Genomic DNA, 25,405 nt, shown 5'->3' with positions numbered 1-25,405 from the left:
TTTCCATTTTATATGCATATTAAAAAGGTCTCCAGTGCAACTTTTTTTTTTTTTTTTTTTTGCTACACACATAAATTCTGTGTTTGTAGTGCTTTTGGTGATTCTAGAGAAATTAGAAATTCCAGTTTTATGTTATACTTTTCTTCCTAAGATACTGATTTTAAATGTTTATAAAGATTTGTCAACCTCAAACACTGTGGACTGATTGTGTCTTTCATTTATCAGTTTGAAAACCTAGATATAGAGCATACACTTCTTGGATTATACTAGCATTGAATCCATGAACACTGCTGTGCATGTTTTTACCTCTATCTTCAAGAAAAATTTCATATATTTGATTAGTTTACTTGTGGAATTTTAGTAAAGTCAGCCTCTTTTCCATCTCTTAACTTCCCATGCTATCATAGGTGGTAACTGTTGATTTGTTTCTTACAAAATGCTAAAGCTTATGAAGTTGAAGAGGAATTTTGTGTCTGACTCTTGACTGGTACTTCGGGGAAGTTCTCTGCCTTTCTGTGAGCTTGTCCACAGGCAGCACATGGGAGTTTGGTGTCTTTGATATTCTTGTTCCTACTTAAGGCCTGTTATCTGTCTTCTGCATTATTGCCTGGCGGTTTTATTTCTTCTTTCCTGCCATACTCCTTAAGTGTGTGGATGAATATGCCTATCAGCAGGGCTTCCTACATGATTTTCTTGGTATAGAACTGTCTCCTTAGTCCTGGCTGTGGTGAAAACCCTGCTTCCATTCTGAAACTGGAGAAGGAATTGATGATAGGTGCTGATTTTCCCAGGACGGTCAAAACTCATACCTGTTGCTCTATCCTAATCGTCATTCATACCCCGATTTTCTTTGAACGCTGTTTTTCTTTGGAGGAAGACAGATGTGGTTATCTTACCCATGGCCTTTTCTCCTATAACCATCAACAAACTTGCACTGTTGGCAGCTTTGCCCAATCCCAATGCTTGAGTGCATTTTAAATGTATAATCTTTCCTTATTATACAAGTAATATACCACAGAATATACATCCATATCTTTCCAATGGTGCTTTTCATCAAAATTCAAAATTCATCACGTATTTTACAAATAAAGCCAAAGCTATGTACTGATGGGTGTATTTTTTTGCCCAGTGTGAGTGTAGTTGTGTAATCTTCCTCCCCTTTGTAACAGAACCCATCTGTGTGGAGATGGTTGTTAACTGAGGCAGTGAAATGGCCTAAGCTTTCTGTTTCACTTTGCACATATCTGATTATTTATCTCACGTTTCACGTATCTTATTTATTTATTTTTGTTACAATAAAAAGAGGAGGAGAAGCCCAAAATCATCAAAATCATAAAGACAAAAGGAATTTCTATTTTTTTCCTGTTGATATTATTACATTCATCTATAGTTCTATATTTCATTATATGGGACTAACGGGGGAGATCTAGATAAAAAAAAAAAACTACCAAAGAATATTAAATGGGAACATTATTTCAGTATTTTGTTTCCTGCTCACATTTCATTAAATGAAGGAGAAGTGTGAAGAGTAGTAACATCTTCTGTTTTTAGGTGTGATGTAGGGTGCTTGGCTGGCTGTGAAGTTTTGTTCCTTTTTCTGGAGTTCACACTTGAGCTTTTTGGGACTCTTATGAGAATTTGCTCTCATGCCTTATTCATCGCTCTTGCCGTGTTTTCTCACTTGCTCTCATTTCTTTCTGTACATTTAATTGCCTTCTCATGGAGTGTAAAGGAGGGTGGGTAGAGGATGGGGATCTGTTTCCAGAGCTCACAGCTGTTGCTGGCATACTTGGATAGGTGGCCTTTATTGGGTTCCTTTTAAAGGATTCGGTCCTAGGCTGTGGTGCCATATATTTGTATTCATCGGGAGCCAAATTAGTGATTATTTTTCTTATCAGTGTTCAACAGGAAGTTTGACTTGCTTCATCTCCAATTTAGAAGTTAAACAAATTGTTGTAGACCTTCCAAGTGTTCAGACGTGACTTATCAAAGACATAGCTGAAAACCCTTAATAACTAACTGAAAAGTAACTTGGTTCAGTTTAACTGTTAACAATTATGCATCCAGCAAAACTTCTCATATAACAGAAGTAGAAAAAAATAAGAATTGATTGTATTTTTGTTAACACAATAAATTGAAATATTTCAATTTATACAAGGATGTTTGTACTGAAAATTTTGATATTGTTATACCTGTAATATTAATGATCTAAAATGCTATATGCATAGGTATGAGTTACAGTCATTTTACATAATTGGGGAGAGCTTTTGTTATGTTGCTGATAAGATACGTTTTTTTTCTCCCATCACTGCAGATCAGAAGCAAGAGTGCTGTACCACTGTGCTGTATCCTAAGCCCATTTTACTTTTTATTTTCAAACAAGGTCTTACTAAGTTCCTCAGGAGGGGCTTGAAATTTGGATCCTCCTACCTCTGCCTTCCTCAGTGTTGGAATGAATAGATATGTGCTGTCACTCCCATTTTAAGATAACTCATACTACTATTTCACACAACTATTTTATTTTCAAGTGGAAGATGCTTTTTCTTTGACTCACAGATGGTAAATATTAAATTCAAAACTTGGTCAAAAAGTTTTCATCGAGATTTGACTAAAATAGATTATTTTATCAGAATTTTACATTTTAGAGTTTGTTTTAATCAGATATATTAGTTAATATTACCTTCTCTCTCTTATGCTGCGTGAATTAATTGCAAATTTCAGCAGACGTGATGACACAAGCTTGTAGCCCATCTACTTGGGAGGCCGAGACAAGTGGATCCGAATTTCAAGGCCAACTTGGGCAACTGAGCCAAACTGTGTCTCAGATATAAGCCAAAAAGTGGGCTCAGGATGGAGCTCAGTGGTGGCGGCTTTCTTAGCTTGAATGAGAACCTGGGTTTAATTCCCAGTGAGGAAAATTTATTAGCAAATTATACACATAGATCATACTTGCAAGTGATACCACATCATTTCCAGTTTCCAGAAATACTGATAATGTTACAGAGATTTCTGAGTTTTACTCCTCTCCTTAGCTTTTTATCAAAGCATATGTGTTTGGTGAAAGCTGAAGAGAGGGTTTATTCTTGAGAACCCTGTCTTCACATTTTTCATCATATTTTTGGATTCATTGGCAGAACTAATTCCCAAGAGTACTGTATTTCTGACAAAGCAGAGCTTGAAGAACTTAAACTTACTGAGCAAAAGTAAAACCACCTTTTTAAAGTTGCTAATTGATGGAATATTTACTTGAATGTTGTTTGCTTTTCAATTTTAATTACAATGTAGAGATTGAAATGCTGTAAGTAAATACAATGTAGGAACCTCAGATCTTTTAAGAAGTTTATTTCCAGGTAATGTGGTTTCTTACCTGCTTCTATAATAGTTAAATTTTAATATGTCTCTGTATTTTGTAGGAGAAAAAGATAAGTAACTGGGTGTAAGAATCTGAGCTATGTGTCTGCTTTATCTTGGGTACAACTGCTCTTCGCTGCTCACATAACTACCCACAATCTCCCTCAAATTAAATGAAAAGCACCAAACATCCTGCTACGAGGCTGATTTTGCTGCTTCTCAAATACAAGGGAGAGACAACTCAACATTTGGCGGTAACTCTTTTCAGCTGTAACTTTACCTCCAGATCTTTAATGTCCGATTCTCCGAAATGGTAGATTCCATCTCGGCGCAGCATCATTTTTAGGATTACCATTTGGACCAGAGAAAAGATTTGGTTTTTTGAATCAGGGTCTCGCTGTGTAGTTCAGGCTGGCCTCAAATTCTTGGCAATCCTCCCATCTAAGCCTCCCGAGTGCTGGAAATGCAGGCTTGTGTCACCACGTCTGGCAAACGGAAGTTGGTGCTTGGACAGCGAGAAGGTATTTTAAATAGTTCCGTAACAATATTATTGTTTCCAAGTTCAAATCCATATTACTCTCCAGCAGCAGACCCTTGAGTCAAATTTCCATGGTCTCTTGTCTCATGTCTTTTCCTACTTCCATTCCAGTTGTCCTGTCCAACTTACTGGTGAATGGGAAAAATTCCTTTTACAGTGAGACGTTAGAGTTGAATATATCAATTAAAATAGTATTACTGTTTCTAGTGAATAGCTCTGTATTAGTCTTTTTCTTAGATGTCTCAGTGTTTCAGGGTATTTGACTTCAGTTTGATAACTTTGAGTCAGATTTTGATGAATGTAGACTCGTGTCTTTTCATTCTATTAGTGTTTTAGAGGAGTGTAGGCATGGAGGTGTCCTTGGTTGTTAGGTTTCTTTGTGCCCGGCTTGAAGGCCTGAAAGTAAACTGAGTGTTTCATACTTCATTTGTATTGTAGGGAACAATTATGGCTTTGTGAGTCTTTCCCTGAGATTTCCCTGTTTCCTGACAGAAATACAGTCTGCTGTGGATTAGTGTTGTCAGGCAACTGAAAAAGAATTTAATTCTATTTCATATAGTTTAGAAAATATTTCAGATTGAAATTGCCCATGACATCATGTTTGGAAATTTGTGGAAGTTTTATTTGTACTATAGGGTGTATCAAATTTGGTGAAAATTTTACCTCTTTGACACGGTCTGGTTACTCTTAATCAGGCATAAATAAAAGAGTGCTTCCCAATGTTTGTGTTTGTTTTCCCTTGCTTCTTTGAATATTTAAGATCCTTGCCATATGCCACTTCCATATAGCATTTCTCAAAATTTCAATCTGCAATATATACATGTGGCAAAAATAAAATGATCTTTCAGGTCTCAAGAAACCACAGAATTCTGTAACATTGTAGCCCCACTTGGTACAAGGAGAAAGACATCAGCAAGGCATTTGCTTTTCTTCCCTGCGTCTGACTGGTTTTCATTAGACAGATTTTTCACTACGTGGATGTATACTAAAGGGCTACTAATTTATTTGCTAGATAAGTAAAACATTTATGTATATCCTTATGTGAAATCTATATGCTTTTAAAACAAAAATTTTAAAAAAACAGCCTTAAATTCGTGCCACTTTCCCATGCAGTTAAAGAAAAGTGAGTGCTTCTCTTTTGAGGAATGAATCTATATGTGTGTTTGTATATATAAATATGTATTTAATGGTATGTGGAAATTAATTTTCTTAGAACCCTTGGCCTTACAACAAGATTGTTTTGAATATCTTCAAGGTAAAATGAAAAGCTATAAGTGCATCTCGTGTTCATTCTCCTTGCACGGTGATCCCACAATATTATCTCTTCAACCTTAATTACATTCTGAAAGGAATCCTTCATGGTGTTGGAGGAGAAATGCATTGGAAAGCATTCTCTTCTGAAGCTGAGCTCGTATCATAACTTAATTATATGTGTCTCCGAAGTTGGGATTTTCTCAAATGTCAGTGATTCAATTAGCCGATGCTTATTGATTTCTGACCCGTCTTCAGGACAGCGCTAGATGCTCCAGGTTGCAGATGTTCGAATGTTGCTGTCAGCACAGTGACTTGTGTTGCTGAGCTGGTGGGTGGTACGCTCAGGGTGAACAATAGAGCTCAGGACAGGACCAAAGTGGCTTCCTTTTGCTCGGTCTTTACTGCTGATCTCAGAGTTCAGTGTTTTGTGTATGTAACGAAAACAAAATTGTGTTTTCTTACTGATACAAAAAGACTAAATTCTGTTTAGTGCCATAGCAAGACAGAGCATACCTTTCAAAGTGCTCAATATATCACACATTCCCTGAAGACTCAGATGCTTGTGTAGTGTGTACTTTTATGAATTCATATTGGTCTGTATCATGATGAGTAGAAAGATGTGCTTTAAAAACCTCTCTGAGCCGGGCGTGGTGGCGCACTCCTATAATCCCAGCACTTGGGAGGCTGAGGCAGGAAGATTGCTGTGAGTGCAAGACCAGCCTGGGCTACATAGTGAGTTCTAGGTCAGTCTCAACTGCAGAGTGAGACCGTGTCTCAGAAAACAAAAAACAAAACAAAACAAAACGAAACTCTGATTTCAGATTTATCATCTATCACATCATATTGAATTTATTCCAGTAGTCTGTGCAAGGAACATAGGCATAAAGCAAAAAAAAAAAAAAAAAGAGAGAGAGAAATTACTTGACACATTTAGAGATGTACTCTGTCCCCCTTCCCCAATTCTCCTACATTCAGGATCTAATTTTTTTGTTGTCATTTTTGTTCCCCAGGTAGTGTTTTGCTCCTTGTTATCAAATTAAATTCTGTTTTTCTGAATTATTTAAAAAAATTTTCCTCATGTTCTCAGGAGCGTAAGAAAAGCGGAGCTGTATAGACAAACATCCTGCTTAGTACTGAGAGGCGATGATGGAATGGGTGGAGGGATGAATAATCTTAACTTGTTCAGTGTGGTTGGCCACACTCACCATTGTCTTATGTTTTGCACCGTTTTAGTAAACACGGGTCTGTGATCGTTAGTGAATTCAGCCTCAGAATTGGGCTGTGAGGTGATCTCGGAGATGTGTGTGATTTCACTGACTTGGGATGTTGGGGTTGAGAGAGGAAGGAGTAATTCATGCAGTTAGGGTGGCAGAAAAAAAACGTTCACCTTGGTGCTATTGATCAGGAATTAGGTGTTCATTGGCTGGGTATAGAGAATCACTCAGGGATTTGAGTCTTGTTGAGACGTTAGAAACTAACATGCAGAAATTCATTTATTATTGTTGTTTTTTCATTATAATATTGAAACATTTAAAAGAATAAACATATTCTGTGTTTGCCTCCCAACATTGCTACACATCCAGTAGTATTCAGTCTCTTATAGAGTCCAAGTCTTTAGAGAGAGGACGTGACTGATGACACTCACTGCACTTTTAAATGTTAGCTGTGACTTAGCCAGAGTCAGTCTGACTCCAGACTTCATTCACTTTGTGAAATGTTTACAAAAATACACAAGATTGCAGATGTTTTGTCATTTAAGCTCTGTCTTCTTCACTTCAACTGGACCTGGAAGAAATGAGAACTTTGCTTTTGTATATTTGTTAAGCAGTTGAAAATGCAAACAACACTGTTTCATATTATTTATAAAATGTTTTTGGCTCAAATACTGGACAGCTGAATTTCTATTTATAATTCGTTACAGGCTAAAAAAACCTTGCATTACTCTTTATTAACAACAACCTATCTATTCATTCTCTTAGATTTTTACATAGAAACCTGTCACCTGTCACGTTGTATCCAGATATCCAAAACAACATTAAATAGAAAGAGAGGCAACAAACATCTTTTGTTTACTCCTTATTTTAAAAGGAATATTTGTAAATTTTCACCAATGTAAATAATGCTTGATACCGGTTTTGGTAGCTTTACTGTTTTAGAATAAGAAAGACTTCTTTTTTCAAAAGGTTTCTTTGAAACTTAGCTAGGATTGAACCTCTTTTTAAAAAGTTATTTAGAGGTTATCTTTGAATTTGTAATTATTTTCTTTCCTGCTCTGACTGTAGCATTTTAATTTCATTCATAATTTTGGTTTTCAATTTTTTTTCTAAAGGTGAAGATTAATTTACAAATTCTGTATTCTGTCATGTTTATGACATTTTGTTAAAGAGCCAGCAGCTCTTTAACAACTAGTTGGGGAGGACCAGGTGATGCTGGACAGGATGGATAATCACAGTGGCTGTTCTATCTCCTCCTCCCCAGGAGCAGGTTCAGTTTCAGTGTGGAGACAAATAACCAGGGGCTGGTTTTAATCCTTCTAAGATGTGGCTAGCGAATGAGCACAGATGACCATCTCTATACACAGTTCCATGGAAAATTGGCTTTTGTGCTTTTGACGTCGCAAATAATATTGAAAAATGTGGTATTATCATCAATTAGCGATGGTCTTCATATTACTGAGCATCCATTATTTACTGTATATCCGGTCCTATACCTTCCCATGCTGCATAACTAATTCCAGGGGCCTTGCCTCTAGGATTGTTACATAGATAGCGATGAGAAATAATGGAACAAGATTTTTGAGCTGTGAAAATGCCAATGTGATTATAAGATCAGGTTCATGACAAATAAGTCTAAATTCTCCAGCGAATAAAGCTTACATTACTGTGCTAGTTGATCCTTAAAATAAATGCTAAGCTTCCTCATAACCAGCTTGAAAAGGAAGCACAAGTACTTAATTTTTACTTACAAATTCTTTCCTACTATCTTGTGCTAAGGTGTAGACAGAGATCACGTAGAAAATAGTGGTGGCTCTTTTTTGAAGGGATAAAGGAGTATCTTTTCAAAGGCATCTTTTTCTTCGGAAAAAATAAGTGATTTATGTCCTTTCTTCCCCCAAATGAATTTAGGCTTATGCAGATCAGATTTTATTTCACTGTGCTTTTGGTACTTCCTCTTTTTTATACTCCAGTTACCTGTATTATATACGATACATTTTCCTGAGGCTGAGTTTGTTATTAGCTTAGAGCAGTGATTCTCAAACTACAATTTCAATTCCAAATTCTTCAAGTTCTATGAAGGTTTTTAAAAAAAATTATGCATTTCATGGTCTTTAAATAAATAGTATACATTTGTTTAAGATGTCTGATTGAGAAATAATTCCGACCCATTATTAATTTTGAATTTGTGCTAAGCGAAAGAGTAACACTGGCTCAAGCGATGCTTCATTTTGATCAAAGTCGAAGGAATGGAACCTTAAAGTGAGACGTAAAATATAAACTGCCTGAGTCACAGAAGTTAGATGTTTATATGTTTCAATGTCCTATGCAATATTTGCAAATTTGATTTTATAAAACACGTCATGTTCAGTAAGTGTTAATTTGAATTTTATTCATTTTGGACGAGGCACGAGTACACTCTTCTTTGGCAGAGTGAGTTGCTCCGTAGACATTTATGGGAGCAGAGTGTAAGTTAGCGATGCAGACAGCTGTTGCGTCACAGGCATAGGAGAGACCTTGCCTTGGGGGTGGAGAGAGCGGCGCAGTGGGTGTGGCGAGGCTGGCTGGCAGGTGGTGCGTTCCTGTGGGCTTCTTACACAGCAGTGCACCCTTGCAGCTTGCGGCATCGCTGCCCTGCATTGGGCTCCTGGATTCATTCACAGGGCACTGATGAAAACACCAGAGGCAGGATCAAAAGCAAGATGGATCCGTGGAGAAGTCGTGCGCATCACCCGGGGCCCGTTCTCATCAGGAAACTCCCGGGTCTCAGTAGACACACTGAGCAAGGATGCTGTCGTGCTGCGTGTGGACCTGGCCTCAGCGCTCGGCCAGTGGGTGGCAAGGTTCGCACCACGGGGAGCAGATTCCTTGGCTAGGGTTGGGGGACAGCGCTCTTCCTCACTGAATCAGGTGGTCTTAATCTGTTTCATGCCCATGGACTGAACAGAGCATGCTTTCCCTCACATGTGGAGGACTTTGAAGTAGAGAGGATCATGCGCACCATCCCTCCTTCCCCATACCCTGAAGGGCCTCCTGAGGCAGTCAGGGTACTGAGGCTTCCTGTCCCCCAGAGAAAGCCTGCTAGCCCCGCTGCCTGCCCTGTTGATGAGCCACATGGCTTGTCTCTGACAGTTCCGTCCAGGGACCTCAGCTATTTTTACAAATTTGATAGAGAAGCAAGGAATGGTTTGTACTCGGGTGAAATAACTTATTTTAGCAGGAAACTGTAACCCCTAGAGAAAAAGATTGTTCCTCATGGTCATCTAAGCGCATCTATTAAGGTTATGTAACAATTAGATTTCACGGGCTCCTATAGCTTCATTTTATTCAGCTCCTTGAGCGCTTGCACTGCCCTGCGGCCACTCCTCCTTTCTGATTCTGTTTTGGGGAGCAGTGGTAGTAATTTTGATCTTTGGATTGCAGTCCAATTATTTATCTTGGGCAACTAGAAAGACGAGTGAGCGGTGCCACTCTCTCCCCATGTTCTTTACATCACTCAACTTGTTCCTGGGACCATTCCTACCCATCAAAAAGATGCCCGAGGCCCTGTGGTTTGACTGTGGATTCTCCCGACAGCTTTCTTGAATCTGGGGAAGTCATAAGGTTCGGGTCCTTCCCCAATGTCCTGCAGGAAGTGTACCTATGGCAGTTCAGCACCACGACCTCGTTAGTCTCCTTTACTTACTTATTTTCAGTTTTCAGGTATTTTTGTGTATCTCTGTGTTAGAGAAATCAACTTTAGGCCAAAACTGCCGTGGAGAGGATAATCGCAGTTGTGTTTCAGTCACCATTAGTTCTAATTTTGCCTCTCCGGTTACAGGCGTCTGTTGTTGCAATCTTGTCAGTTTCTTTTCTTCTCCAGAATATGTTGTCTTTAAACTGAATTCTGATTGAGATGAGTGTACAACATGCTCAAGGGGGAATCTGCATTTTGCATTTGAAGAAATAAATCAGTAGAGGGCTGGTTCGATCCAAGATGTGTTTCATGAGTGTCAGTGTTCCTGAGGTACTCACGCGGACTGTGGGCTTCGGTGTGTGTGGTTAAATGGCGTTCACCCAGCTGTTGGCTGTCTCTGCTAGGTCTTGGACATTGTCCAATTTCTTTTTTTGTACCGGGGATTGAACTGGGGTCCTTGCACTTTGCAAGGCAGGCCACTGAACCGCTGAGCTAAATCCCCGGCAATGATCCAATTTCTTAATCAACTTTGGAATAACATTTTGGAAGGAAATAGTAAGAAAATATTAGTTATAATATGTGGTCCTGTAAGTTAGAGCATCAGAATGCGAGTCATAGCCCCCGTTCTCTGTAGTATTTCTGGCACTTGTAGGGATAAACAAAAAAACCAAGTTTCCACCTAGATCACTCCATTCCACATTAGCAACATACAGTATAAAAGGCATGTAGCATCACATTTTATTTGTAAAATATTTGAGGGGGTTTTGGAATATACTTAACAGCCAAAAAATATAAGAGCATTATGAAATTTATGTATGGATGTAAGTCGATATGCACATGATTCACACGTGGGTATGCAGCCAACATCTTTCCTCTGTCCAGCTCCAACGAAACAACTTTCCTTAGGTAATACTATTATCCTTTTTGTTTGTCTTTTTGATATTTAGTGAATTTCTTGCCTTACCAGTTCTTGTGACCACCTCCCCAAAGAAGTGAAAAATTGGCGCAGAGAATGACAACAATATTTACTTGAATATGTGAATAGCATATAAAGTTGGACATTCTGGAAAACTGTTTCTAGGGTATCTCATGCCTTGCTCATTTTGCTGTGTTTACCTGTTATACAGGCCCTTGTTGGCTATCATATCATTTTCATAATTCTCATAATTAAATGCAAGTTTGCAAAAGAATTATGATGTGTTATTTACAGTACATATACCAACTCCCCACAAGGAATGTAATGATTATGCATCTCAAACATGCACATTAAAAATAAAAAAGAAACACACTTTGCTTTACTTGAGAGGGATAACTATTTATCACTTTACTTACCACACGCTATTATGTATCCCCCCACATTATAGCCGGAGTAATTGTCCAAAATATAAACCTCAACTTCTGTCTTCTCAGCTTAAATCTTTTCTGTGTCTCTCATAATAGGTAAAATAAAAACAAAATGTTTCTTTGCCTAAGACACCTGGTACTTGTTCTGCGTATTTCCTGTTCCTTCACCCTCATTTCTACCATTTTCCCCATTCTAGCCAAACTCGCAGGTTCTGTGGTCATTACACTTGGCCCTCTCCTAGGTCCACTGCTCAAGCGGTATCTTCTGCCTGAAGTGGGCTTCTCTTTAATAACACTCTTCCATTCTTCAGATCAGAACTCAAGCTTCACTTTCAGGGAGAGCTCTTCACACCTTCCTGATGATGAAGCCATACCTCACTACCATCCATGCTTTTTTTTTCCGGGTTTCTTCTGCTTTATATTCACACACAAGTCCTGCATTGGTTCATGCCATCATCTCTTGTGTGATGTGTCATGCTTGTGGGAGAACCCTCGTGATAGAATGGTACTGAATGGCATGTGCTGGAGCCCAGTAAATTCATATTTACTGGATTCCTACATAATTCAAATGTTTTTATTACATTATTCTGTCTTAGGTTGAACTTCTTATCCACTGTGATGGGCAGTATAATATAAATGCTAGAGAAAATGAAATTAGCACTGAATTCAGATTGAGTTCTAAGAACATACTTTGCCTTTGTGAAGCTGTCTCTCTTTTTGTATGATCTTTTGACTTTTGGTACTTTACATTTTCAATACTGTTCTCACTGGAAAGTTGGATGCATTAGATGGGATATTTTTAGTGTTTTAAACTGTTTTGTTAATATAAATCACCTTCATCACTCAGTTGATGGTGTATTGTCCTTGTGTAGATTGCCATACAGAAAGACATAATCATAACCCTTAAATTACTACTGAGTTTGGAAAATTGCACACACTGAAGTAAGAGCAGGTTGGAAATAGGTAAATTGTTAGTTACCTAAACCACTGTATAATCAAACACAAGCATTCCTGGAGAAGGTAATATTGGAGGACCCTAGGGGAGAAAATGACGGTATAAGTCTTCCAAGCAAAAATAGGAGTGGTAAATCAAGGCACAAGTGCATATCGTATGACTAGGAACAGTGCATTTGAGTTCATGATGGCAGTTTGTGGCGGGTAAGCATTGGCAAGGTCTGTATGAGCCAGGTTTGGACGGATTTTGAATTTCAAATGTATAGTTGTCACCTGTATGCAGCATGAAGTAAGTAACTGTGTTTTTCCTGCTGAATGTATGTCACCATTAAGTGGATTAAACCTTGTCAGTCTGTGGTGTTTCTGGAGTTTAGTTGCTGCTTGTAGGATCATGTCCAAACTATCATTTTTTTCTCTTTGTTTTTTTAATAACATGAACAATTCTTAGGGGAGATACATGACTGGATAATATAGTTAAAAGAAGAAAATGTTGCAGACATCTTTGCTTGTGGTTATTCTCAAGAAAGAGAAATTTGATCATATTTTTTGTGCTTGGGTTATTTCCACTTAGCTGATGAATATTTATGAATCCTGAAAATATATCTCAATAGTAGTATGAAAGATATAAAAGTCAAAATTTTGAGATCATTGAAAGTTCCCTCTACCTTTCCATAAAAGAACGACTGTATTTCGCCTTGGGAAAGGCAAAGGGGGCACCTGTTCTTGATTGTTGGTCAGAGATCCAACTGTTACTTGTTTTGGCTGAAGTTGTTTTCTATTTTCATTTCTCCAGTATACCCCAGAGGGAAGCTTCACAAAGTTAGTGTGGGAACTAAAAGTCTACAGTTTCTCCATGTTTGTGTTCAACCATTGAACCTTAAGTTAGCATTATGAAAACATTAAAGTGCAATCCTCACTTGCTCCCTGAGCAAAAAAACGCTGTTGGAATAGAGACCACTCACATCATGTAACTTTTCTGGTTATGTTTGAAAGGGATGCTTTGTTAGAGAAACATCCTTGGGTGATTGCATTTGCTATAAGGAAGCTGAATTAATTGTCTGCTAACAGTCACAGAAGGATTAGCGTGCTGTTCATTTCTTCACCTTTGGCCAATATAGCCTTTCATCATCAACCAAGTGTGTTTGGCTGGTATTTTTTCTCATTTGATTTTGAAATAATAACTATTGACAATACTGGGAGTCGAAAACCTTATCCCAGTACAAAGTGATTGGAGTCATTATTATATTTAATTTTAGTCATGGGGGCCACTATTTCCAATAGATCTGGCTTAAGTTAATGTGGACTTCTGGAGCTTTGAAGTAGTGTCAGGATTTTTAAGTTTTATACACTTATTTTTAGTTGTATGACCAAACCTTGACATATGAAAGATGAATTTTCTGGTCATCAGAACCAACAATCTGAACATTTAATGATATTGTTCTCTATTTTGTCTGTATTTCTTGTATGATATTTGAATGATGCATGAAGCTCCTGGAGGCCATAGGAAATTAACGTAGCCTCCTTTTCTCCACCAATCTGGCTCCCTTCTTTCCTCCCTTTTCCCAGACCATGTATGTGGAAGTGTCAGTATTTATTCCATCTTTTTGTCCTCTTTTTGTTTGGACTCTTCTCTTCCTTAAACTCACCCTCTGATGATTTCTCATCTCTTTGGCTCTCATTTTTCTCCCCGGTGTCTTTTGCATATATTAAGCCATCCAAGCCAGAACTGCTCATCCAAACAAACAGATTTTTGATTAAAGTACTAGTTTGAAAATGGGGGAAAATATTTGAATTTCACAGTGGCCACTTTGGGCAATCTCAGAAATTGTCTCCAGTGGTCCTTTCGTCATTTCTTAAGACTCTCATTTTTTCATGTCTCAGATTTTCGCCAGTGAAGTGATAGATACAGGAGCAGTGCCTCATCATCATTTGGGTGTCTGGTCAACGCGAACCAGAGCTCCTAACCTCTTCACAAATGGATGTTTGCCTTCACTTAGCTCAGAGCAGAATATGTGTTATTCTCACCTTTTGTATATTTTGAAAAGTGTCTTCTGTTCTAATGCGCAACATTAGTGGTCAGAGTCTGATGGAGGAAGAAACCTCCTTAGTTGGCAGTAAGGCTGCGTTTGTGACCTGCTACCCTGTAACCTGAGAACTCAGCTGAGTAACTGTTTAGCTTTAGCCTGGGTTCTTCTCTGATTGCTTCCAGGTACGTATGCAGGCATAAGTCAGATGTCATCATGACAACAGCAACAATCAAGTAGTTCACAATTGTTATTAAAGTTTTGTAAATATTAAGGCTTTTCTAGTATGTACAAATAGAATTTTGGTACCATCAGACATAACGTGACCACGGAGTAGACAATTGGGGCTTAGGGGATATCCATTTCTATGGGAAATGTTGAAGATTTGCCCCTTCACTCTTTACTGACCTTCTGCTCTGACTTACATTATGAAGAGAATTTAAGTGTATCTGATACCAGGTTGCAATTGTCAGTGTGATATTTAGTCTTTAGGCGCTTCCCGGAGAGTACAGCCTGACTTGTGTAGGCTCTCTCTTACCTTTCCCTGTTCATTCCGTTCCAGTCTTAATTCTTTTGAAAAAGCAAGTGATGATTTCAAAATTGGATACAGGACAAAGACTCTCTTGCATTGGAGGGCAATGCAATTCTGATTCTCTTTCAAGTTCCTTTTCGTTTTAACAACTATTTCTCAAAACATTTCAGTGCTTCATAACATAAAAGTTATGCTGGTTAGACAGCCATGGGAGAGTGCTGGGATTATAGAAATTGGAGAAATCTTACAAAGAGAGTTCTCAACTTAGATCTATAAGTCCTTGAAAGTTGTTGGTGTTTGTGTTCCAGGGAGTGGTTGCTGACAGGAAGAGTATTCTCAATTTATTGTAGATTTCAAAGAAGGGAAGAGCGAAACAGAGAGGGTCAGAGAGGAACAGATAGGAAAGAGCAGGGCGGGAGGCTTGATTTCTTTTGAGATGGAAGAGAAGAGTTGTGAAGGGAAGTGTTTGGAAAGGTTGGGACACTTAAATGCGACGGTAGTGGAAGGTTCTTCAACACCAGTACCTCCTTTGCAGCATTGGAAAATATTCTTTTCACACCTTCTCTAATTGATTCTCTGTACTACTTGGTACAGAAAGAAATAAATGTGTCCAACAGTACAAATTAATGATGACCTCGCTATTCTTCTAGTCAATACACCATAGAGACTGTGTTATTTAGCCCTCCTCCAACTCAGATGTGTACACACTTCAGAGTTAAGGAAACCAACACAGGATAAATTGTTTGCAGAAGTGAGACAGTTGAATAGGTGTGTGGGATGTAGGGAAAAATGAAGGCCTGAACAATTCTGGAAATAAAGAAAAATAGTCTCTAAAATTAGTCACTTCTATCAAGAAAGTAGATGGTGTTAAATCTTTGAATAATCCCGTTTAAGCCTTTGAATGTTTCATCCAGAAGACACCGGGAAATGGGTGGTCAAAAGAAGGGCCTCTCTTTGGAAAGCAAAACGCTTTCCAAAATGTAGTAAGGGAAGGGGATTAAATTATGGAACAATATTTGACCCAGTTCCTACGTTTTAACACAGCCAAGTAACCTCCACAAGACTAGTCTCCAAGAAGGAGAGCCGTTGTATTCATTTAAAAAAATCTTACTAGTTTTTGTTGTTGTTTTCTTTTGTCCGAAGCTCTTTTCTGAGATCAAGATACATTTCAGTTTTCAAATGCATGTTGTTTACCTAGAGCAAACTCAAAGCCCTTACTTGAGAATTGAGAAAATTTTGACTCAGTAGAATGTGAAGGAAGCAGTTCTGTTTTTCCAAGACAACAGAGGGGCATTTGAAGGAGATGGAAGTTCTTCCAGGTGGAATCCTTCAAACATAAAAAAAGCTCCTTTTGTTTCAGAGTTTGGAGGATGAAGTTACTTTTTGTAACATGACATTGTGTAACCTGTGCTTCCTTTTGTCTTGAGAAACAAACTGTGATGTAGAGGGTCAACTACTCTAGAAAAGAAGGAAGCACCAGTTTCAGAAAAAAAATAGAATGTAAAACTAGAAGAATTGATAAAAGACAACACACAAAAAAGTGAGGATACTGATGTCAACCTTAGCAAAATAGTGGAGGTATTTGGGGGAGTTTTCAAGATTGAGAACATTGCTTTTGTTTTGTCTTTGAGGAAAATGACTTTCAAAACAGGACAAAACAGGTTAGGTTCTTCATTTGAGTCCACCAAGAGTTGACAGATGTCCTTCTATTCGGTGCCAGGTCCAACAGGTGGCAAAAGAGGGTTGTGACCTTGAAATGCTTACCCTGGGGGCAAGAAGATGGGTAGATAAATACCAGCCACTAAAGCATGTACTGTAAATTCCACATGAATGCCACACAGTTGCCACATTTTGTTACAAAAACATTCTCCAGAGATCTTGTTCTAGACTTTTGGGTGAATAGGTGAGACCTCAGCTTTTCATACAGTTTTTCAATCAAGTAAACAAATTCAGTAAGTGGCAAATACAGTTAAAGATACAACAAAAAGTGATATGTTAGAAGGGAGCCTAGAAGGAATTACTTCCGTTCACACACCCAGGAATGCTTTCCTAATTAATGCTACTGGGCCTGAGAACTGCAAAGTAAAATAAGACAGCTGAGGAGACCGCATTCCCACCCTGGGAAGATTTGGTGCTGAGATTGAGGCAGGCATCATCTAGATTTCCTAAGAGACAGAGGAAGAGCGAGCTGATAGGGTGGAAACTGTGTCGGAAGCCTATTCCAGTTTTCCTCCTGAGAGATCATCAGAGCTGAGAAAAGTGGACGAATGAGCAGAAAGCTTGCAAATAGAGGAGTTGCTGGTCACTTCCTTGAAAGTGAAAACTTAAACTAATTCATAACATCATAGTTCTAGTAACTGAGTATCAGATGAAGAAAGATTGTGGTGGGGGAAAGAGACTTGAAAACAGGAAAGGAAAAGATGCGAGATAATATTAAATAGGGTAATGACATTGCCTTTAGTACACAGATAACAGCAACAGGAACATTTAGAAATGTTAATTTTATTACAAGGGAAAAATAATCACCCCAGAGAAGCTGAGACCCAAATCATGATTTCAGTTTCAGTCTTTACTGAGAAAGTGTGGTGATTGCCTCTTAGGTTGTCTGGCTTGAAACGGTATTACTGTGTTTGTCTTTAGGCTTTCTCACATGAACAGTTTCTGGCACGTTCTTTGTTTCTACCGGGAAAATCTCACTTAATGCCAAGTACTGTTTGGCACAGTGTGTTGGTGCTTTGGTAACTATTCAAATTAATATTAAGAACACACACAACCCTTTTTCTTATTAGGACAGAACACTTATTCCTTTTTACTCTTTCCTTCAGTTGTAGCAGTCTGATTCTATGGTGATTCGAGAGTAGAAAGGATGCAAAAAGCCCTTTGATGATTGATTTATGTGTGAATTTGATACAGCCATTGTGTGCCCAGGTGGTCGGTTGAACAGTATTTTTAGGTGTGTCTGGGCAGCATTTGGAGTGGTAGACAGAGCAAGGCAGATTACCCTTCCCCCAGTTAGCCTTCATCCACTCCACGGAGGGCCTGAGTAGAGCAACAGAAGAATTAAGAAAGCGTTCACTCTGGGTCTGTCTTGAGCTAGGGACAACTGTCTTCTCCTGCCTTCGGACACGAACTTGGAATTTAAGACACTAGCTTTCCTTGTGTTTGGACTGACTTGACTTGGGGTTTACACCATTGGGCCTCCTGCTTCTCAGTTCAGGGCTGCAAATTCATATTAGAACTGTGATTCTCCTGGCCTGAACTTTGTAGCTTCTGTAAACACATGAGCCTATGCTTTATTTATTTATTTTTTTTGATACTGGGGGTCGAACTCAGGTCCTTGAACTTGCAAAGCAGGCGCCAGAAACACTGAGCTAAATCCCCAGCCCCAAGCCTATGCTGTATAATACATCTGTGTATATTATAGAACTATTCGATCATACAAATCCACTATTAAAACTTTTGTTATGCATACCAAAATGACTAATACATTTGTATCATCTAATAGCTGTATGACATATGCAGGATATATTATAAGCAAAATACATCATAGGTGTTCGTGTATCTATTCATCTGTTGTTATTGCTTTTTCTCTGGGGAGCCATTATATCCTCTTTTCATTTATATTAGATTAAAAAAATATAGCTTCTTGACTGATGATCATTCTCAAAGATGTCTAACACCCTAGTTAAGAGTTCTGTTTCTTAGTGATCTTTCCATATTGCAGAGACAGACTAAATGCAACTGACTCAATACAAAGAACAATACTGACCTTATTCTCATCAGAACAGAAAGACAGAAAGAATTATGTATATTAAAACGTAGTGTTTCTCCACGCATACTCCGCGGATCAATGGTAGCGATACAAACTCTTTCAGTGGATTTTTGAGGAAAGACTGTTTCAATAACAAGGCTAAGATGTTTCCCATTTTCTCTCTCATTTACTTATGAGTGTGTGGTCAAATTCCCAGAGGCTTCATGCTGTGTGATATCGCAATATATCGAAAAAATAAGAGCAAACGAGAATTGGCTGGCTTTGTTAAGTCAAATGTGAAAGAGATTTGTTTTTATTTTGGAAAATACAATTATGTTCCATAAATTTGTGTTATTGAGGTTAACAAAATGTGATCGTTATGGAGATTGTTATTGTTAATCAAACAAATTAGTTCTTATTTAAGCAACTTCTGGTTTTAATTTTTTGTTATGCCCCACACTGATAGAAATCAACGAATGAAGGTTCTTTGATGTCCTTAGTATCCTTTTAATGTGCAGGCCGAGACTAAAATCTTCAAAAAGCTATCAGTGTAATCCAGGGGTTGCTGTAGGCACAAAGGTAGCTGTGATGCCAGTGATCCATCAGCTCATTATGTCTCGAAGCAACATTCACCAGATGCAGTTGTTTTATTTTTGTTGTGTTTACATTTTCTGATAATTTACCTCACACATAGGAGAAGCTAATGCTGGCTCAGCTCTTACACCCTGGAATATTGTTAGGGTGAGCCTTTCCGTCTCCTCTTCCAGTCCTGCTGATGACTCAAGGATTTAGTGAACTTTGCACACCTTGTTGAATGGTGCCAGTTACCAACTCACTACCTCAGCTCTGAATCCGCCTGTCATTCCCTGCTCTGAGACAGGAAGAGCCTGATCTCTAAGTATTCCTCCTTAACACCTCTCACAGTGCCCTTGTGCATATGGGGCAGAGGACAGATGTGGTAAAAAGAGGGACACCCCCCGCCCCCGTGGAGTTCGCTGTACATGCCCCGCTCCCTGACTCTACATGGGCAGGGCAGTGCCGTGTGATTGCTGCACTCAGTTCCTGGGTGAACTCACAACCCCAGCCCTGGCCTGGCGATGGTCTTGTGGTCACCTGGTGACCCCCTGTGTGAAGTGGGTGACCCATCACCAGCCTTATGCGACCCTGCTGCTCTGGTTGATGCGGACGAGCTCCAGCCTGAGAGACCCAGCCAACTTCTCCACCTTTCTCATTAGTGGGCTACATCCACACCTTGTTTTTTGGTACCAGGGATCAAACTCGGGACTTGCACTTGGGAGGCAGGTGGCAGAACTGCTGAGCTAAATCCCCGGCCCCACACCTGTTTTAAAAAGGACTCTGAGCAGTGTCCTCCCCTTCCACGTTTCCTCCTTGCTTGGAACTTGGTTGTTGAAGTTTTACCCTCTGATGGGTAATAATTCTTTATATTACACTTGTTAAATTTACTTGGTAGCTTCTCTCTTTTATTTGGTCTCCGAATAAATGAAGTGCTTCCTAAGAAGACATTATCTTTCTGAAAGAGGAAGGTCTTTTTAAAATTATGGGCCAGAATGAGAAATTTGGAAACTGCAGACCAGTCGTAGGAAGTAAAACTCTTATGGAGGAAAGGGTGATGGGTCTGTGAGTTTGGAGAAGGTAGTTTAGGGACAGAAGTGAAAAGTAACATGCAAAGCACTTTGGAGCAACAGCATGGAAAGATGTGGATTCTAAGCAAAGAATTTGGAGTTTCTCCCGCTTTCATCAATGAATTTTAAATAAGAACCAGCTTAGTGAAAATATTGTTAGTGTACTGAAGTGTAAACACACTGACACGCAACATATATATAAGTTTAACAATAAAGTATAGACAGCTATTTATCACTCATTATTTTCTTGGCTATTAATCTGACTTCCTGTGTTAATGTTATTCCAAGAAGTGTAGCTTACAGATAAAATATTCATTAGTATAATAAATCTACAGGGCATTGCTTATTCACCCCTGTGTTGGTCTGTGGTGATTATAAATTTGGGACCCGTTTTCTTTGGCTATTCTTTAAGGAGAAGCTGCCATGTATTGTAAATACGTGCTGCTTTTCTCTCACTTACTGAACTGAAATATGAAGTATTTAGTTTTTGTACTGTGGTTTTATAAATGCCCTGATGCTGTTACTCGGTAGGGCTTAAAGAGGATCTTATTTTTTAAGAGACCAGCAACATTTTTTGATTTATTTGATGTCATTGTTCAAGCAATGCTTCTTATGTAAAGTAGTTTTCATGTATTCTCTTTTTAGTAGAAATTCAAATTAAGGTATAGTCATTGCACAACATTAAGAAACTATACATAAATAAAAATAGAGAAATCAGTTAAAGCCCCAACAATGCCCTGTTTAGGTGTTGATATCCCTTGTGCAGGTTTGTGTGTACGTGTTTATGAATACCCATGCACCAGAGTGTGTTTAATGTTCTCTGTGATTGGGATGATGGAGGGGAATCTTCTATCAAACCTGAAGCTGTGTCCCCGGTACCCATCCTGTGTGCCATGACTTGAACGTGTTGTTTGGGAGTGTTTAGTGTGGCCTGGGTGTAAGTTACTACATTGTCAAGAGCAAATAGAGAGAGTTGAGTAATTATACATGATTTTGGGGAGAGGTTCAATTGTTACCCTTATAAAAATGGGCTCTGTAGCACTGTTCCTAATATGTGGTAGTTAAAATGATATCATAGTAGAAATAATTAAAAAACATTTTTTTGTACCTTGAGTGTGAGAAGTACAAGTGATCACATTTTTGTTCTGGGTCCCTTGATTAGTATCCACCAGAACCGGATAACAACTGTTTGTTTTTCTGGTGTTGCTCTTGGATGAATGTAGAAGCAGCCTGGTGTTGAAGTCCCATTTTTATGGTTGGTCACTGCTTGACTTATGTGTGCAACATAACAGAGGTGACGAGCTGACCACTAGTGGCTAACGCTGCAATGAACCGGTGGTGTGCTCACGCCTGAGCTTTCGAAAAGTTTGAAACTAGCCCTCACACTTCCTCACACTTCCTCCGTAAACTGAGATCCAAAGTGTCCACTACATGGTGCAAGGTCATGTAACTTGCAGAAATTATGATGGAGGAATTTAAGGTTGGAAATGATTCTCTGCCTGCCTTCTGAGCCCATCTTCCTACAATAACATTCTGGCTGGAGAACAAGAAATATGTGCCTTCTGTGTATGGAGGCCTGTGAGATACTGTTTTGTTTATGTATTATATTTTAGAATCCCCTTCTCATAAAACTGAAGAATTTGGGGAGTGAGATGTGGCTTTCAACCAGGTTCTACCTGGTCTATGACTTTTGTAGCCTTGGTCTCTGGTCTCCCACTAAGACAAGGACGAGTTTTGTTTTGTTTTTTTAATGGAGACTGAATGCATGTGTGTACTTTGAACAATGTCTGTTACCTAGTATGAATTTAATTCTCCTACTTATTTGATTGATATCTTCTTAGACGATACTCTGAAAGTCATAGATTTTGAGATAAATTTAATGTTTATAATGGATTGGTGTCCTTTCACTGTTCTGTGTGCCCATGGCTTAAAAATCTATTTATGTCCATTATTTATAATGTCATTTCAGGCTCCTATATGGTAGTGGACTCCTCACTTCATGACCCTGGAGAAAAAGCCCGACTGCAGCTGCCTACGATGAAGGAGAACGACACTCACTGCATTGATTTCAGTTACCTGTTATACAGCCAGAAAGGGCTGAATCCTGGCACGCTGAACATATTAGTCAGGGTGAATAAAGGACCTCTTGCTAATCCAATTTGGAATGTGACTGGACTCACGGGGAGAGACTGGCTTAGGGCTGAGCTGGCAGTGAGCACCTTTTGGCCGAATGAATACCAGGTAATCGTCAGCACCTTTCTGTTTTATGCTTTGATGTACCGGATCTCCTGTGAATGCAAATACTTAGTAAGAAGGAGTTTGTCCCTGTGGCCTCCCAACCTGTATTCTTGAAGAAGACTTTGACCACACTGGCACCCACCCTTTAACAGTGCACCCTTTAGAAAGTAGTAGGTTCCAGTCCGAAACTTGTTGATTGTTTGTGAGGAACTGCTCATTGACAGAACTAGTCCGATGGATTTGTTCAGGAAGACAATCTTTTCAAAACTTTGACTATGATGTTTAGTCTGCATTGGTTTACTGATTCCTGGAAAATAACGTGTAAAAAAAGATGAAGTAGTGTTTTTTTGAAATGTGTTACCTTTAGGAGGAGGTATTTTGATTAAGTATTTGGATTTTTTTTTTTTTTTTTTTTTTTTTTTTTTTTTTTTTTTTTTTTTTTTTTTTTTTTTGGTATCGGGGATTGAACTTGGGTCCTTGTGCTTGCAAGACAGGCCACCAAACCGCCTAGCTAAATCCTTGGCCCTGGATATTTTGATTAAGTATTTGTATTGTCAATTAACAGAACATGAAAATGAGCAAATCAAAAAAGACAAGTTGCCGGTAATATTTTCAGATTGTTTTTACCCCAGATCTTCTCCAACGATTATGATTAAGCTAGACAAGTAATGTTCATAGGCACTTTTAATCTGCATGTCTGAGTTTATGTGGTTTAACCAAAGAAGTACATGTGATGTTGGGTTCCTGCAAACAAAGTTACCTTTTGAGAAAGCTCATCTTTTGTTAGACCTTGAAATTTAAACATTTAAAATACTTATTTGCGGCTCATTATGGAGACTGAAAGAGTCCATTTGTGGAAAAGCATATTATGATCACCAGTGGCCTCATGTGGAAAGTCCTTACAGACTCGTGCCTGCTTTTAAAAACTGAGCCATTTCTTCAGGTTAGTCCTGGCTTTCTCTAGACAAGAGGGGAGAGCGTTGCTTTGTGTGTCTTGCTTTTCCTGAGTTGATTTCCTCTGTTACTGCAGTCTGTTACATCATAGGCATGGTCCCACAGCACAGATTCTTGGTGTGGGTGGTGTCTATTGACGTTTTATGGATTTTCCCTGGCACTGGTTGACTCTGTTGTTCCTGGGGCCATGGGCATTCGTCCTCGGCTTGGGGGTACGCTCTGGCTGTCCAGGGTCCTCAGCTGCAGCAGGGCAGCCTATCTTGTCGGGTGGTGGTGGTGGTAGTGTGCATGTGCGCGTGTGTGTGTTTGTGTGTGTGCGCGTGTACGAAGCTGATGTGAGAGCAACAGATACACACTCAGAGGGCTCAGGCCCGACTTTGGGGGTGGATGGCTGTCATCACAGACTCCCCTGCAAGGTCTTCTGCAGTCCACTCATTCCACAAGAATCTGTCCCTGGAGCTTAACGTAACCCTGGGAGGAAGAAGCTCTGATTCGGCAGCATAAACTGAACCGATTAAAGACGCGAATAACAAGTTAATAAAACAAAATCTTCACACGTGTGGGTGCAGGAGTTGGGTCCTTCTCTTGAACCCTGCTTGCTAGCTGCTCCCTGCGTAGTTTTCCGTTCTTTAAGGAATCAAACTCTTAACTGTTTCTTAAAAACAAAAAGAAAGAGGTGGATTTGGATGAGTAACACGCTTTTGGTCTATTTGTTTTCCTTCATAACTAAGAAATGGTGTGCATGGCGTTCTTTTCTTCATCCTTTAAAGCTCTCACATGGAGTCATTGATATTAATAAAATGTCTTGTGGCACAGGTTATTGCAACATTAGTTTAATGTTGAGTTGTGCTTCCTGGCACTGGGAGAATAGTTCTTTATTCAAGATCCTTTTGAATGACAAAGTGCTTTATGTTTCTGTGCTTGCGGTGTGTTTAAGCAAGTAGCGCAGAATGTGCCCCAGTGAATTCCAACCTGACCCGGGAGATATTTTTTGGAAATGTCAGAGAAAAAAAATAAACACCTAAGTAGGTGGAACCTAAGGGTAAATGTTACTGCTGAAGATTAAAATTTGACCCATCGTCCACAGTGCTTACTCTGCTTCTTTGTCTTTCTTAGCTGCAATAAGAGCAAACTGTGGAGTATTTTTTATTCGGGTGCTTAGTGCTCATGAATTATTTGATGGGTGATTTCATCAGTTGCATCATTTAGATTTCTAAATGTACCTGTGTATCAGGTCTCACAAACAGAACCTAGTACAGGCTCTACTTATGCAGCTTCTCTGTTACTAGGAAACAGTGAAAAATACATCATCGATAGCTTTCAGAAACAGCAAGATTTTGGTTAAGTGACGATTTGTAGGGAAGATGTGGTAGAACGTGGTGATAGGGGGATGTAAGTGTGTGCTGCCTTGGAGTAAACGCAGAGAACCTCCTCTGGGGCCACTGTTAAAGTCCTAGTAGAGAATTTGGAGGTGTGGTTTTATTTTTGTAAAAGAAGAGGACCAGCTCGTGGCTATGCAGAGGCTCTTGTCAGACTTGACCACCGTATCGTTTAAAATTTCTTTCTCTCCAGTCAGTTTCTGCTCAAGTAACTGGTTAAGATTCCATAATTTTCTCATGCAGGAAGATATATAAAATATATATTTTAATAAAATGACTTTAAAGAGAACACGACCTTCCCCTAAGAGTGAAAGTAACAGGATGACAAAATATAGTTGTTATCCCTCAAACTGTCTCATTTTTCAGAGAACCTCTTTTTAGAATTGCCAGGATGAATTAGCTTCAGATTGTGTACGAATTTAGTCAATGAATTAATCCACTGGATTTCAGTATTTGGTATTTCAGACTTTCCTTAACTTTGCTTTTAATATAATTTATGGAAATGTGTTTGTTCTTCATGGTTGGCCCAACTTATGAATGGATAAAACTACTG

General features: G+C 38.9%; 1 protein-coding gene across 4 annotated transcripts in view; it reads left to right on the top strand.

Moving 5' to 3' along the window:
• The window catches only part of Ptprk (protein tyrosine phosphatase receptor type K), a 482,919-nt gene that overhangs the window by 139,526 nt on the left and 317,988 nt on the right, over positions 1–25,405 (top strand). For all 4 annotated transcript variants that reach the window (XM_019207690.1, XM_019207689.1, XM_019207688.1 and 1 more), the window contains exon 3: positions 22,251–22,522. In XM_019207690.1, coding sequence (XP_019063235.1) covers positions 22,251–22,522 — 272 coding nt within the window. The remainder of the gene's footprint in view (positions 1–22,250; positions 22,523–25,405) is intronic.

This window comes from Fukomys damarensis, unplaced genomic scaffold (assembly GCF_012274545.1).
Source record: "Fukomys damarensis isolate Sample0158 unplaced genomic scaffold, DMR_v1.0_HiC HiC_scaffold_14, whole genome shotgun sequence".
Lineage (NCBI taxonomy): Eukaryota > Metazoa > Chordata > Mammalia > Rodentia > Bathyergidae > Fukomys > Fukomys damarensis.
This window is presented reverse-complemented; position numbering and strand designations above follow the sequence as displayed.